We start from the raw sequence: 17,682 nt of genomic DNA on the forward strand, positions 1-17,682 counted from the left end.
TAAAACTTCCATAACAGAGACAGTCGCGAGGATCTGACTGTATTTATAGAGACAATAGAAATAACTTGGCTATTTTAAATGACGGTGGATCCAGCTCGTGCCTTGTTAGCGAACTGCTGCCGACTTCGAGTAGATAATATTACTTGAGATTGCTGATTGGCGACGTACCTGGGTCTTACAGCTATCGCTTAATTAGGAGATACGGCTAAAGTTTGAGGAATTATATTATTTGGGTCATACTGCGATCAGTAAAATTTATAGGTACCTATCTGTATTACGGCACTCCAATTACCTACTCTTTCTATCTAACAATATACTATGTTTCATAAATACATACATATAATATACCTACCTGCAACTTGGTCCGAGTGAATGAAAATAAGGGACTAGACAAGTTACTATTATTATTTATTCTGTTTTATACAATCTCAGAACTAAATTAAATTGACAGGTCTAAATGATTTTGCTATCCTTCTCATCAGGGAGCATTATGAAAGGGATAGCAATACATTTAAAACTCTTATCTCACTTATTATTATTTATCTACTAGAATCTAGATGATACCCGTGATTTCATCCGCGTGGATATAGGTTTTTTAATCCCGCGGGAACTCTTTGATTTTCTGGGATAAAAAATAGCCTCTGCGGGTATAATCTATCTCCATTCCAAATTTCAGCTAAATCTGTCCAGTAGTTTTTGCATTAAATTTAACTAACATACACACACACACACGCGTACGAACTTTCGCCTTTATAATATTAGTGTGATACTTATTTAGATTTCTGTGGTGTTTTCAGTGGAAGAACTGGAATGTCTGGCGACGTGGAAGGAGGGCAGCCTGCGCTTCCTGGTGGGCAAGCTGCACCACAACCACGCCACCAGCAACGAGGACCGGTACAGATGCTTCGTCTACGAGAAGACAAATGGTATTGGTAAGACTTGGTTGACTTTTGGTTTGTATTCTTTGGTTTCCTTTATTTTTCTAATCTAGCTTGAACTATCTCATGATTGTTTAATTCATCCAAGCTCCTGATTGATTAATTCTCTGCTCGCTTTTTTGTAATTTTTTCTAAATTGTCGAATTTGTCAGTTTTCCATTCTTATTTGGGCGCATCTCTTTTTGGGGATTCTGAAAATTACATCGGCGGCGAAGTTTAGAATTACAAAACAATTATTCGTCTAAGTTTAATTTTGTATACCTCTAAGAAAAATTATCTTAAGCCTTCCTATAATAATAATAGAACTGCACTTACAGGTAAGTTCGTTTAATTCTTAATAATATTCTTAGTTGGCGACAGATCGAGATGGCAATTATCTAGTGAGGTGACATCACTTATTGGGTAATCGATATCGATAATTTTTTGGTTCACAACAAAATAAGAGTAAAATTATTACCACCTTTTTTTAAGTAATCAAATCAAATGAACATAAACTAGCATTGGTATCGCTACATACGCTTGTTTTGAAATTATGAAAATGATTTTAAATTGTTCATGTGGTCCTACTGATATTGAATCTGATTTTATTCTGGACAAAGATTTCTTTTCGATATGCTACCTAGAGTATAACTCAAAATTTAAAAACCCCCGACACAAAAACCTCTATAAGAAAACTAGAAAAGAGCTGATAACTTTCAAACGGCTGAACCGATTTTCTTCGATTATAGCTAAGAACACTCTCGATCAAGCCGCCACCTTTCAAACAAAAAAACTAAATTAAAATCGGTTCATTTGTTTAAGAGCTACGATGCCACAGACAGATACACAGATACACACGTCAAACTTATAACACCCCTCTTTTTGGGTCGGGGGTTAAAAACACAGTACAATCCTGTGTAGTTATAACAATTATTTTTCCGTTCAATGACACAATATTCTTCATATTATAAAGATCTGTTATCTTCCAGCATCAGGCAGCAGTATGAAGGAAGGGCCAGCTCCAGCGGGGGGCGTGGAGTACAGAGTGGCGCAGTCGGGCGACGCGACCTGCAATGGCCTCTTCAGTGCCACAGAGGGGTCTAGGACTATGGCTTTGAAGAGAGGTTATCATTAACATTTTATTTCATATCTTTCCGTGATATCAATCCAGGATAAATATAGATAATACCGGCTTTACTCACGAGGGTTGTTAGTTGAATTAAGCTCGACTAGTTTCAAATCGAAACCATCCGGGGTAATTTTTCAAAGAGACTCTATTTCATAGTAATATATTGTATAATTTTTCCCACACCTATTCTATATTGTATATTATAGAAATTATAGCAAAGACCAGTCTTATTCGATTTTTATGCAGGACGTTAAATAGCTTGGCAGTCAATGTCCGAACGACCCTTCCGCTTGCCACTTTTTGGCCAGAAAAACCACTGTAGACCAAACCTTTGACTTCGGCCTCAAATAGACAATCGGTTTTACTATTACGTTGATAAGATTACTAATTGTATCGACGCCTCTCGCCAAATATAATTTTCCAGACTGAAAAACCAACCCGAGACTTATACATCGATGTCTATAAGTCACGTCGATTTTTTAAACCAAATTTATTCTTATTTTCAGTATCAGTCCGCTTCAACTGTCAGTTCCCTTCTTGGATGACGTTCTCCCTTACATGGCATACCCTCGACTTCAGTAGTAACTACACATTCTACCAACGCAACGCCACACTTCGCATCACCAACCAAACCGGGGCTGAAATCAAAGTTCACTGCGTCTATGTCAAAGCCAGCTCACCTAGCGGCAACTCTGTCGCCCTGGTAGCTCACTGGCAGCATCACTGGTAAGTTACGTTAAACCATGTAGTTAGTAACTTTACAATCAAACGCCACACTAGGCTCACCAAAAAAAATACAAAAAAATACAAAAATATTTATTTCGGTATAAAACAAGTTTACATATAACATAGAAATTGGGACCGTCCCAGTAAGTGACTAGTATTAAACTAGTACTTGTGGCGGGCGGCCCCGCTCTTCCATAGCATATTCTGTTACAATGGAAATAAATAAGTAGTTTCTAAAAGTAATAAGCAAATTAATTATTAAACAAATGAGAGTAAAAAATAAGCAATAATAGGTAATTTTAGAGTTACAGTTATATAAAATTAAATAGTAAATCTACTGCTAAATACAAGATGTGTGTGTGTGTGTGTGTGTGTGTGTGCATGTGTGTGTGTGTGTGTGTGTGTGTGCGTGCGTGCGTGTGTGTGTGGGTGTGTGTGTGTGTGCGTGCGTGCGTGTGTGTGTGCGTGGGTGGGTGGGTGGGTGTTTGTGTGGGTGTGACCGTGTGCATGGATGTGTGTAGGTACGTGACAGTGCTTGGGATTTAAAGCTCAGTGCTTTAAAAATAAATAAATGTGAATTTAAATTTTGGACATGAAAGTACGTGCACTTTTTGTTAAGTATGCACTTGTTGCATCAGATCTTCGGTTTCATGATAATTTAATTTAAGCAACCACTCAACAAGAACTTTTTTGCAATTATGAAATGATAATGGATAAATATTTAATTTATTATTAACTATGTTGTAAAGATGACTCGATTTCCTATTAAATTGCTGTGACGCAAATTTTGTTTTACTTGGAATTGAATATAAAACCTTGTTCCTTCTCGTCTTTTTAAGTTTGTCAGTGTCAAAAGGTACATTTTTATGCACTTTCAATAATGAGAATAATATATACAATTTTCGAACCGTTAGCAATTCACTTTGTCTATACAGGTCTAAAGTTGGAAATCTATATGGTTTGAAAAACATTACTTTCAGTAAGGACCTTTGACCTCGTTCCACTTCAAGAAACTTTATTTTTGAAGCTGCACCCCATACTGGGATGCAGTATCCCAAGATGGATTGACCCAATGTTACATAAATCTGCGTTAACAATTTTTTCGTCGTCACATGCCTCAGAGTTTTAAAAATCCAGATAAGTTTCCTGATTCTGCCATTTACAAATTCGACATGCGGATGCCACGAGAGTCGCCAATCTAACATTATGCCAAGATATTTGATTGTGCTTACTTTACTAAGGACAGGACAGTTACAGTTTAAAGAACTTAGATTATTACATTTATGAATCTTAACTTGGAAATCATTGCTAGGCTGAGTTTTTGAATTGATTGTAAAACATATATAATTAGATTTTTCAGTATTTAACGTTAAAAGGTTAGACTGTAGCCATTGAGAGATTTTTGAAAGGCCTGATTCAACCATCTTTCTAACAGAGTTCCATGACGTACTTGAGAACACTATAGCAGTGTCATCTGCATAAGAGAACACATGGCCACCGTCAAGTTTTAAATTACACAAGTCATTTATGTATATTAGAAACAGAGTTGGTCCTAATACACTACCTTGAGGGACGCCAAATGTCAAATTAGAGTCATCGCTAACATAATCCCCGATTTTGACCCGCTGAGTTCTATCATGCAGATAATCTTTGAGTAATAACAGTGCTTTATCTCTAATGCCAATTTTTTCAAGTTTCTGTATAAGCAGAGGCACAGAAACAGTATCAAATGCTTTTTTTATGTCCAGGAAAACGGTTAAACATTTTTTACCTTTGTCTAAGTGTTCTGAAATAAGTGATGTTAGCGCTATTACTGCATCCTCTGTGGATTTTCCTTGTCTAAATCCATATTGGGAATTAGAGAGAATATTAAATTTATTCAAATAATTAATTAATCTTGAATTTATTAATTTTTCTAAGACTTTCGCAATGGATGGTAAAACAGAAATTGGCCTGTAATTATTAATATCCTTACTATCTCCACTTTTAAATACTGGTGTAACGATGGACTGTTTCAAAATTGAAGGAAATACACCTAACTTGAAACAGAGATTAGCTAAGTGACAAATTATTGGTGCAATTATATGTATGGCCAGTTTAAGAAACTTAGTTGGAATATTGTCCAATCCTGGTGCACTGTTAGATTTAAGATTCATCATAATGTTCACAGTTTCATGTAGATCAGTGTCCAGAAGAACAATTGAAGATAATTGTCTATCAACAAATTTTAAGGGGTCTACTGTTTGGGTGGCGTTTAATATAATATCCTCAGCAAGTACCCTTCCCACACTGGCAAAGTAGTTGCTTACATAATTAACGGAGTTGTCTGGAGAGAGTTTTAAATTTAATAGGGTCAAACTTTGGTTTTTAGTTTTGTTTAAGTTGGCTATAGATTTAATTTTGCTCCAAAGTACCTTGCTATTCTTCACAGAAAGAGCTAATTGCTGTCTATCATAATTTCGTTTTAACTTTTTAATCAGGTTATTGCAGTAGGTACGATACCGTTTAAAGGTAATTTTTAAAATTTCATTATCAGGATCGGCCCTTAACTTTTTCTGCATATTATTCCTATTTCTTATACAGCGTAAGATACCGGATGTCATCCAAGGTTTGATAGTACGTTTATTTTTAGGGAGGTACATCACGGTCGAGCTCTCTTTCAGTGACTCAGTTAATTTACCTATGAGTTCCTCAACCACTAATTTAGGATCTTCAGAGTAAAGCAATGTCTCTAAATTTTGTTCCATAAGGATTTTTATAGCTTTGTCATAGTCTACGAGGAGCTTTGTCTTTGAACATTTATGTTTACTATATAATTTAGATATGCATAGGAATATCATGCAGTGATCAGTAATCGACGTGTTGAGAACTGCTATGAAAGGAGAGACATTCCCTTTTTCCAGTTTTAATATAAAATGATCAAGGCAGTTACCACCTCGAGTTGGATGTGAATGACCTGGGAGTAGACCATAAACAGAGAGCATGTTTAGGTAATTAAACCTATTACTACATTCATTGTTCGACTCATTGTGCTTAGGTATGAGATTAATATTTATGTCTCCCGTAATTATAATATTTTTATGTGATTTGATAGTATCAAGGTGAGCACTAAGTGAATTAATGAACTTAATAGCATTAGTATTTGATGGTGACCGGTAAATTCCTAGAATAATATAATCGTTAATTTCTAATTGCAAACACGACGCATGCTCTAATTTTACCTCCTTAGTACTAGCCAAAAGAGTATTTCTAGCAAAGATAACAACACCATCGTTTTGATTAAGGTGGTAGGAAGTAGTGAATGAGTTATAATCGGTTAGGGACGGAACCGTTTTTAGCGGCGTTAGTCGACATTCCGTCAGAACTAAAATATCTATGTGAAACTTTAATTCAGCTAGTGAAATTTGAAGATCATCTAGGTTCGAGTAAATACTGCGTATATTCTGTGAAACTAATTTTAAGTCGTTTTTGTTAATAGTTTTTATTTTGTTGAGGTCCCCAATATCACATTGTTGTGAGAATGAAGCTATAGACTGGTCTATTTCGTTCAAAGTTACAAGAGGATTAAAATTCATAGCGGAATCTGATTTTTAATACAAGGCGGTAGATTAAGTTGATTCTTGAGGATATAACGATAATTACCCAATAAAATTTAGTTATTGACATAGTGCAGCGAATAATAATTATTATAATCCCTAATTTGTATATTTTACGAGTGATCACATTAAGCAATGAGGTTGAATGTGTGTGTAGTGTGTATATTGCGTCACAAGCGTGTGTATGTGTTTGGATGTGTATCAATGATAATATGATATCTACTAATTCTATATCAATGGTGTGTTTAAAGAAAAAGTAAAATGCACCACCTGAAGGTAAACTAAGCTGTAAAAAACGAGTACAGTTATATAAAAAGCCGTAATCAATATACAATGACAACCTAAAATTATTAAAGACTGAATATAGTCATTTTTCTTGCTGAAGTCTGTGGATTTGAGGTTCATTCGTAATTAGTATTATAGGCGATCCCTCATCCTTTCTTAGATATACTTTGCCGTAGGCCGTCCAACAGAATTTATAAGCCTTCGTCTTAACAAGGTCGCGCGCCAAAAAGTATAGCCGGGCCGCTTTAGACGTAAGCTGCTCGGAAATGAAGATGGGGGTGTCTTCCGAAGTACGGAACCCCAAATGCTTGGCACATAGTTTTGATTTGTGTTTGATATTGAAAGACTTACTCATTTTGAGAATCTCGGTTTTTAATATGGTAGAGGACGTTTCCACAATAATTGGTGTATTTTGGACACCCTCTTTTTTTGAACGAATTCTATATATGTCTCTAATATCGGATTTATTGATTTTACAGTCAATGTTGTTGGATAGGCACATTACCATGTCTATTAAGTCCCCTTTACTTTCATTATTTTTCTTAGGTACGTTTTTCAGCTCTAAATTCGTTTTACGGCTATCTCTCTGCACTTCTTCAATTTTACTCTCCAAAATCGTAATATACTTTTTGTCCTCTTTTATTTGTCCTTCTAAGCTTTCTATTTTTTTCTTAAACTCTTCGTTCTGCGCAGAAAGAAATGCCAACGAATTTTCGATGTTGATATTTGTTCGTTGAATTTCTTTGAGGGTAGTTGCATTTTTCTTAAATTCATTCTCTTGACTTGACATTAGAGTTGAGATCATTTTTCTCACTTCCTCCTTAAAATTGTTAAACTCCTGTGCAATATCTTCGTCTCTTTTCCTTTTGTTCCGCATAGATGTGAAGTTGGGTGGTGTAATTACCGATTGGGTACCCGTTACGTGAATATCTGAGTCCGAAAACGATCGATCCAATGTGGTAGTCATTTTAAATGTACTAGGGTAGTATACATACACCGGCAGAGTCAGTCACTATCTGTAGTGGGTGTGGCGAAAAATGACACTTAAGGCGGGGCCAGCCAACTTGCGCACGAGCTGGTATAGTGCAGCACTAATAATGGCGACTTACTTGTGGTCCGCCATTCTCCAGTATTATGCGTTAACGATTCCTCCTTGTTTTATGCACTCCTGGTACAATTTCACTGTATTTTTGAATTTTATTTAGAATTTCACTTTATTTGGAGCAAAATAAAATAAACGAGACACGTCCACTACTTCTGAAGGTCCGGGGGGAAGAGGACCAACAAAGCCGGGACCGAAATCAAAGTTATTTTCGTTTATGTCAAAGCCAGCAACTCTGTTGCTCTGGTAGTTCACTAGGACCACCACTGTAAAACTGAACTAAACAGTCTATGTACGGGTAAGAGTAGGTAAGTTACGTTAAAACATTTATAGACTTGACAATGTAATGCCACATTTCGCTTCAAAACAATAGTAATAAATAGGTAATTAAAAAACAGGGGCTACAAGAAAGAATATTATATAAACATGTGTAGGAATTAAACGAATTTACCTGTGATTCTTTTGTGGCAATAATATACAATCGCAACCTTACATTTACTTATTTTTTGGTACAATATAATATTCCTTACTTGCTTCTCATCTTATTATTCTGTTTCCAGTGCAACCCGATACGTCTGCGTGGTACTATACCGACGTGACACCTACATAGCTGAGTTGCAGCGAGGCACTCCCACTTCTAGGCCGGACGATGCCTGTTCTACACATCATTTTAATGCTGTCACAGCACCTTACGTTACTTTAGTTGGTAAGCTAATTTTTATTTATCTCTTAAGAATATCTTACGACTGCAGTAGACACAAGTGTAAATTAAAGATTTATAACACCCCCGACAAGTGAAGGTTACAGTAACTAGAAAATAGCTGATAACTTTCAAACGGCTGAACCGATTTTCTTGGATTATAGCTAAGAACACTCTCGATTAAGCCACCTTTCAAACAAAAAAAAACTAAATTAAAATCGGTTCATTCGTTTAGGCGCTACGATGCCACAGACAGATACACAGATACATAGATACACACGTCAAACTTATAACACCCCTCTTTTTGGGTCGGGGGTTAAAAATAAGCCTGATTAAAATTAATAGTTGTAGAACCTATGACTTTTTACGACTTTTAAAGACAGCCTTAACATTATTTTAATACATAATTTGGACTCGTTATTGTAGAGCAACTTGGAGGCCTACCACCGTAACTTAACAGTTACAATGTGACGATCGCATCTCTGATTGGCCGACACTCTCTTACTATAGATTGAAGTCTGATAGTAGCAATGATTTTTATTTTGTTTTGTTTTATATTCTTTATTGTACATCATTATAAAAAGGTATTTTTTTCTATTACAGCTAGTAATCCAGAATCAAAAGAATGCCCGTATTCTGGGAAATACATAATCTCAAATCACCGTCACAAACGAAGTTTTCGTATGAGTGAACGAGAGAGAAATAGGAGTAAGCGAGACAAAGCAATGTTCGAACATAATCATAGGGTTAACCACACTAGACTGTTCAATTTTAGCGTAAGGAATATGTCAAGTACTCCGATATTGAGGAGTAGAAGACAATCGGAAGAACCGAGTTGTGCTGGCGGCGTGTATAGTAGGCTGGCGGTCGGGTGCAATTCTAATAAGAACATGGAGTTTTACTCCACTTGTGATAATAAGGAAATAGTTACAGGTAAGTTTCATTTAATAATTATTTATTATTATAAGTCAGAAAACCTTCCACACTTCATTTGAAATTAGGACGCTAATTGGCACTACTAAAAGCCCTTATACAAAATAAGAAGAAGGACGCTATTTAGATACTATGTAAAAATAACATAACTTACCTGAACCAAATAATAGTTACAGGTAAGTTCTGTACGATTTTAATATCGGTTAAACTGGAAAGCTAGCAGACAGACACACTTTCGCATTTATAATATTAGTATGGACTATGGATAGGTATGGATTAAACCGCTTTAAACATTTCCAGTATACATATGCCACGGTGGTTGGTACGAGAACGGCGCGTCATTTGTCGTGACCACGCCAGTGACGCGGGACAGCACGGCGGCTCGGCGGTACTGCTTCGTGTCCAGGGAGCCGCGCGACGGAGCCCTGACTGTGGCGCGCTCGGCGGCCAACTGTGAGCGCGCGGTGTCGGAGCCTGAAGCTATGTTGTTTGACGCGGCATTTACTGGTCAGTTTAATATGCACGGTTGTTGGTACGAGAACAACGTGTCAAATTTGTACTTTTCATTCGGCCTGGAGTGACAAGGCCTTCAAATGATAAATCTTAGTAGAACATGGGTTTCCACCCACATGGGCCCACTACTGAGTACGGGTCTCCTCTCAGAATTAGAAGGTTTTTGGCCATCATCTAACACGCAAGCCAAGTGTGGAATGACAGACTTCACGCATCTTTGAGAACATTATAGGGAACTCACAGGCATGAAGGTTTACTCACGTTGTTTTTCGTCATTGTTAAAGCAAGTGATATTATATCAAAAACTTTCTAAGGAATTTTTGTAAACCTAAATCCACGCAGATGAAGGAACTAGGGGATTGATCTTCATGAAGCTTTATTATTGTGCCTAATCAAGATGGAAATCTAGATTTACCTCAATTTAACTGATTCGTAAGAATTATTGAAACTTACCTGTGAATATTGTAGCTACTTAGTCCGGGTATTTTTTTTACTTACAGCATTTTTAATCAATTTGGATTTAATTAATGACATTCATTTAATTGTTTCAGGTAAATGCCAAGACAAACCTAACGGCCAACCGCCTACCATACCATCGGCATACACTATCTGTATATCAGCCGTCATCCTACATTTTATCATACCGAGGTGATTTACATAGATGCGTAATATAGGAATTTTTGAACCCCTACCGTTGTAATTATATTAAAGCTTAAGTAAAAAATGTTCTTTTCACACATTGTTACATTATTTTTAATGTATTTTGAAATTGCTCATCACATTTTTATAAGTTTTAGATAATTTGTTGTGTGTTCAGGTAATTTATAATAAAACTTAAACGGAATGTTGTTGTAAAAGTTTTCATCTAATTTTACATAATTTTTTATTTATTTATTTGGAAAACACCTAGCTTAAGCTTTTAAGTATAATTTTATTTTTATCACAGCGTATTAGCCGCGAATTACCTTATACTTAAGTATATTTACTTTCATAATTGTATTAAAACAGTTATACTTATTTTCACCGACATAGTAATATTTATGCACCTTATAAAATTGAATATCTACATAGTTTTATTTTGTTAAAAAAAACAATTAACGTTTTATGTTTTCACCTTAAAGTATGTGAATAAAATTAGATACAACCTCTTCCATAATAAAAATATAAGAAAAGCCTTATATCACTTACATAATTATAACGATAATTTTTTTCTTACTATTTGTGCAATAAAGGTTTCTACCTGTGCCATGACACACTTAAATATTGACACAGATATTCAGAAATAAATGGCTTTTAACGATTTTTACCTGGTTCATTAATTAATATTTCGAATTTCAAATAAATATAAAGATGTCATATAATTTCGAATGATGATAGAGATGGTGCAAATGGTTGTGAAATAAATGTTTATTAATAACTACTGGTGAAGGAGTCATCTTAAATTCTTTGGTTTTTAGAGCGTGTAATAAAATATGATAACATCGGTAAAAGGAACTTTAATAATATGATGATATTATGTATCAGAGATAGGTATATATTTTTTTGGTTAGATATTGTAAGAATTGCAAGATATAATAGTTCAAAATTAGCAATGATTAATTAATAATAAAGATTTTTGAATTCCATGTCTTACGTAACTACATTATGCTACCTTACGAGAATAATCGCAAATAAATATCCCGATATTTCAATAATATCGTGTAATATAACATTATATTATAGTCTATCTTTGGTTAAGATGTAGGTACTGAATGATATTTTGTTATTTTAGTCACTTGCACTTTCCTCATTGCTTATGTTACATAAAATATACAGAAGTTATAAATACAATAATAATCTAATTAGTGAATATAAAAAAACATATAGTACAGAACTATCAGTTAATCATATTCAGAATCAGTCAAAAATAACATTTTAATAGTTCAGCGCTTAGCTTAAAATATACTGCACGCCTTTTTTGCGATATCACTTTTAGTTTATTTACTCAAAAATTGAGTCATATAAAGCAATAAAAATGTTCTTAGAAAATAATAATATTATTGAAATGCTCTAAAATACACATTTTTTAATTAAAGATACTAACCCTTCAGGGTAAAAGTAAGTTAAATCAAGTTTACCTTTTAAATACCTATACCTTTACCCTGAAATGAATGAAAGAATTTTGGACACCGTGAAATTGTTAGTGAAATGCATTTATTTACGCACATAAATAATTATTATTATAACAATTTTGATAATTAAAATATAAATCTGTAAAACAAATGTACACTAACTATTTATTTTTCAATTTTTTGAATTCTTAGATACTTATAAATTCTCTCTTTTGTATCATAAGTAGTAGTTTCAAAAAATATCTTCCACTTTATTGTATTTATGGTATAAAATTATAACAAACAAACAAAACATAAACTAGCTTTAATCACAGCATCGAAGACTGTATATTTCTCAGATATTTAAGACAACTTTAGCTTCTCTCACAATACAAGTTTTTAATAAGTTATTTCTCAAGTTATGTATGGATGTTCAAATCAACTTTCACAGCTTAAAAAATTAACTATTACCACCCAAGAAAGCGATACAAACTCCCTTCTGCCAATTTATCGTCATCCACAACGTAATGGTGCTGGTACTGCCGCGCTGGCGTAATCCTCTCATCTTATTTGTTACGTGAGTGAGAGACACCGATGTTGCTTACGTATAGTTTTTTTTTTTTTTTTTGCTTTGCTCAGACCTCAGCCCTACCGTTTGCGGAGAGGTTGGTGTTCCATGTTCCGGTAGTAGCAATAAATAATTAAATCAGCTTCTATGGAGTGTCAGGGGTGTGATTGTAGCCCAAAATTTGATGCGAGAACGTAGATTAGCCTACCCTAACTTAGCCGATATATTTTTTTCACTCGTAAAATGAACGGAATATTGTGAAAGAAACTATTCGTTTTCTGCTTTTAATTATAATCATACATGTATTTAAATAAACAAGAAATATTATTATGTTTTATGTGAAAATATTCATGTTAAATCGAACACGAAGCTTAGTAAAGATGTACAAAGTTATTGTAACGAGTTATTGTGTAGCTAGAATAATTTAGCGCTATATTTTTCATGAACGGTGTTAGTTCATATTTAGATATTTTAAATATTTGGTAGTTAGCCCAAGGAATAATAAGCTTTGTGTTTTCATACCGTAAATAATGACGAGCCTTTGTGACGAGCAAATGAAATACAATGTCTGGAAATTCTGAATGGTCAAGTGACAAGATTGTTTTTTTTTCGCAAACTGTTCTCATTTTATGATAGTACGATTCTTTTAGTGCTATGACTCATCACTTAAAACCTTATACTTAACCACTTAACACTAGATAGAATTGTGTTTTTATAAAATGAGGGTAGTTTACGAGAAAAGTCAGAAGAAATAAAATGTCGTATTAGTTGCATCAAAGTTTTATCAGTGTGGGCTCACTTAGTCACGTGATCCAAAAAATATACCTGCAGCGGTGCAGCCCTTCGAGGATGCTCACGTAACTCTTGTCTCTTGTGAGAGAGAGATGCGTATATTAAATTTTAGGACGCAGTGCTGTGTGTGCTGCACTTTATTGCGCACTTTTTTGCGGAGAAATCCTTCTTTACTTGGAAGATACTATTACGTATCCTATAGTTTGATGCTACGGATACATTTTCAAAATCAATATTATACTATCTGGTTTAAAGTGTTCAATTCATGAATGCATCTTGGTGTTAAAACAAAGCTTATGCTTCTTTGTGTCCTTTTGATTTTGCCCCAATTTTTATAAAAAAAAAAAACTATTTATACCACCTCCATCCTACCATCATGAAACTACTTTGTATTTGTTTGCTTAGGTTAAATATTTTAAATATGTACAACGTTCCTTACCACCTAACCATATTGAAATTATAATTTAATAACTTTAAGAAAAAATATTTCTACCACTTTTTATCCATAACTAATTAAAATATTTTAAAAGTTAGCTATACCTTTGAGCCGTATTACAATCAGATTTGCAGATCAGTCAAATAAAGTTTGGATGTTTTTTACTCCTTTATGCCACAATGACTCAACTAATTTGGCTATATGGATTGGAGGTAGCTTTTACCCTAAAATTTTATAATAAATTGGTTGCTTTTATCTCAGAAAATCAAAGAGACTTTTAAAAAACCTAGGTGTATCCACAGTATCCTCGTGGATGAAATCGTTAATTTTCTTGTTGCTTCTAGCTCACGCAATAAAAGAAATATACTTACCAAAATATTTCGTTCTATTATTTATACTATCTACTTATAGCAAATATTTTAGGGGTGACTTAAAATTCTACGTAAGCGATGTTAAAAATCCTAAGGAATGAATTTATTCTGCAAATTATTGTAATACGGTACCATATTTAAAGCTTCCTTTTTATTCTCTGGAAGGCATCTTAGAGATCAACGCTAATTGCGAAGTATTTTTAAGAGATCAAACCTCGAATGTAGAATGAAAAGGAAGCTTGAAATCTCATTCTCACGATTGTTACAAACGCACCATCTGATGGTGGCTTTTATAGTTAAATACGTATTTGTTACAACTTTCTAAGGGAAGCAATGTTTCCTTCATCAAGCAATACTAAGATAGTTATAGAATATACATTTAGATAAGGAAGAACGAATACTCACTATGAGATTAATGTAATTATAGTTAACTAGATAGTTAAGGATTAGATATAAAATCGCGACAGCAATAATATATTTGTATTTATAGCTATTGAGCGTTAAATTTTTAATAGTTAATAGGTAGTTGTGAATAATTGAGCTAGTGTTGTTATTTTTTATTGTGACAGAGATATTTCTCAGGAAATAAGACGAAAATCATCTTTAAAGATATGATTATCAGATCACTAAAAATACTTATCGCTCTGAGCTAATACCTAAATAACGGAAACGCCAGTGGATATGGAAATAAATTATACATTCGTATAAACATTAAAAATAAAGGTGGATAGGCCGTCTGGTACCTACCTTTAACTGTAAAATGAATAATTCGTGGATTTACTGCTCAATAACTCATTAATTGCAAGTATTCATCTACAATTTGTAACAACTGTGAAGTGTCTGCCAATCCGCACTTGGCCAGCGTAGTAGACGATGGCTTTCTTTAACAGGATCAACACATTGCCGACTCTGTAGCTAGCCGACGGTGGGTTGATCATGGGAAGTGTAAACTTAGTTCAATATAGAAGTCTTCACGGTAAAGAAATACAATTATAATTACAATATTATGAACTCGTTAAGATGTGTTTCATAGAACTCCTCTTTACGAGTTATAATTATCGTATTATTGATGATTTTTTGAAATCAATGTATTGGTCGAATCGGACAAACGAACAACAATATACCTAGGTAGTAGATACCTATTTACTACAAGTGCTAATTTTTAAAAAAAAGCTGCTAGCTTATGATGTGATTTTTTACATAATCTTAGCTATTACAGAAAATTAACAAGTATTAACTAAGTACGTATGATATATCAATAAACAGATTCGCCAGTAAGTTGCTCAGGGTGGTTTAGATTTTGAGGACGATTTATATCTTGAGGATGATTCTCTGCTAAACACTGTCATCGTGGTTTACATCGTGTGATATAGATACATTTAATTAAGTATATATAGTCGTCAGCATGGATTATAATAAACTGCAAAACTGTACCTAGTGTTTGTTTTATTTCTTTATTCTTTGTTTTTACCTAACCCACAAATTATTTTTATCCGATGACTCTTGGCTGTGAAAGGTCTGTCTAACCTGGAACCTAGATGGCGGTTTTATTGAACCCATAATATAAGATAGTTTTTTATGTCAGTGAACCCATACCCCTAAAAGTTTGCTACGTGACAGCGTACTGAAAAGGCACCTAGATCGCTTGGAGGCCACTTTACAAAGTACGAATTCATTCACAAGTGTAAATTAAAAATTTATAACACCCCGATAAATGAAGGTTACAGTAACTAGAAGAGCTGATAACTTTTAAATGACTGAACAGATTTTCTTGGATTACAGCTAAGAACACTCTCGATCAAGCCATCTTTCAAACAAAAAAAACTAAATTAAAATTGGTTCATTAGTTTAGGAGCTACGATGCAACAGACAGATACACACGTCAAACTTATAACACCCCTATTTTTGGGTCGGGGGTTAATAAAAAAACTTTTGTTAGGTAGGTAAGTAGTAGGTAGGTAGTAGATAAGACTATATATTTCTACGAATGAGTTTTGGACATAAGGACCTCTATTCACAAAAAATACTGCATATAAAAATAAATAACAGGTAAGTAAGTATCACTTAAAGGGAAGTTAGAAACTATTTAGGTACCTACTAAAACTTTGTCAGTAAAATCGGAGTTGCTTCTTTTGCAATTTTGACCCTTATTAATTATGATTATTGGCGGTTAAATTACTTTTTATACCTATATTTCAAAGTTACCTGAGTTCAGGTAAATTACGAAAATAAATGAATATTATAAATTATTGAATTAGGTAATTAAATTATTTTTCATCTTGAGATAGGCTTATGACTGAATGAAAATGGTTTTTATAAATTAAAAGAAAAATATTTCTTATTCATCCAAAAACCAGTTATCTACTTATTTAAAAAAAAAAACAGATTTCAGCCCATTCTAAAAGAGCCCTCCTGGGTGTCCAGGGACCCATGTATGGCTATCAGACAACCCAGCATTCAAGTAAAATGTATTTCAAAGAATATATCTAAAAGGCAACAATTAACGAGGTAGGTACCTACTCGTATCTACCGTTAATTAAGTACTCTACTTTTCAGCTCTGACAACAATCTGAGTTTATGTAAGTACCTAATAATTTTAAAGTAACTTAATTTTAAGACGAATTAAATAAAACAAACTAAGTAACTTAATGCAGATGTAAACCAACAGGAAAACTATCACCCCGAATCCAAGCAGTGTTATCAAGTCTTACCTTAGTTTTTTTTTAAAAGTGCAAAGATTTCTGTAAGTAAAGTAAAATATATTTTGAAAAAACTAAAAAAAAACATAGTTGAAAAATTTGATCTCATCATTATCATCATCACCCTACCTATTATTATGGCTGTTGCTTCGTCTTGAATAATTGCTCCCATTTTATAAGTTCTTGTACAGAAGTAAGAGGTAAATACCTAACGGTAGGGATTCGTGTTCAAAACATATTTTCATAGAGCACTGTAATCCCTACCGTTCATGAAAATAGCCATTGTAAATCCTTCCATATCTTAAAAGTATGAAACATGGGAGGTTTGAGTTCTGGAAGAACAATACCACTCGACGCTCTGACAATAGTGACAATACCAACAATAATAACAAAGTTAAAAGTTAAAACCAAAACTAGATTCGAAATTCGCGCGCCACCGCAAATGTTTATCACCATATTTTTTTTTTCTCTTGTCTGGCTTTACAAAGATTAGCCAATGTCAAGTTTGTAGTTATTTACAAGTTAGGGAAACTATATAAGTATGGACTTCGTCTGTACCGGCGCTCGCCGACATACGCGCGGCGCCCCTCTACAGCGCCTCCCAGTCAGTTCCAGCATGATTCCAGCACCAAAAAACACCAGTAAAACACAAAAACCGGCCACTTATAACTCTCCAAAAAGGCACAACACGCGCGCCAGCAAACGCTAACACAGACGAAATCCCTCCCCATAGATAACACAATAAGGGGGAAGCGACGGGCCTGCCCGCGAAATTCAAATTTTACTGGTTTTTCGCAATTTGTAAGCTAATACGACAAAGTAGGC

At 34.2% G+C, this 17,682-nt stretch overlaps 1 protein-coding gene across 3 annotated transcripts in view; it reads left to right on the forward strand.

The window, feature by feature from the left end:
- The window catches only part of LOC123867082, a 125,145-nt gene extending 109,554 nt beyond the window's left edge, over positions 1-15,591 (forward strand). For 2 of the 3 annotated variants that reach the window (XM_045908937.1, XM_045908938.1), the window contains exons 7-13: positions 798-932; positions 1,907-2,041; positions 2,553-2,772; positions 8,316-8,461; positions 9,059-9,388; positions 9,689-9,895; positions 10,453-15,591. In XM_045908937.1, coding sequence (XP_045764893.1) covers positions 798-932; positions 1,907-2,041; positions 2,553-2,772; positions 8,316-8,461; positions 9,059-9,388; positions 9,689-9,895; positions 10,453-10,553 — 1,274 coding nt within the window. In that variant the 3' untranslated portion in view covers positions 10,554-15,591. The remainder of the gene's footprint in view (positions 1-797; positions 933-1,906; positions 2,042-2,552; positions 2,773-8,315; positions 8,462-9,058; positions 9,389-9,688; positions 9,896-10,452) is intronic. The other variant, XM_045908939.1, reaches the window with a different exon arrangement.
- The last annotated feature ends 2,091 nt before the right edge of the window (positions 15,592-17,682 follow it).

The sequence above is a fragment of the Maniola jurtina genome, chromosome 7 (assembly GCF_905333055.1).
Source record: "Maniola jurtina chromosome 7, ilManJurt1.1, whole genome shotgun sequence".
NCBI lineage: Eukaryota > Metazoa > Arthropoda > Insecta > Lepidoptera > Nymphalidae > Maniola > Maniola jurtina.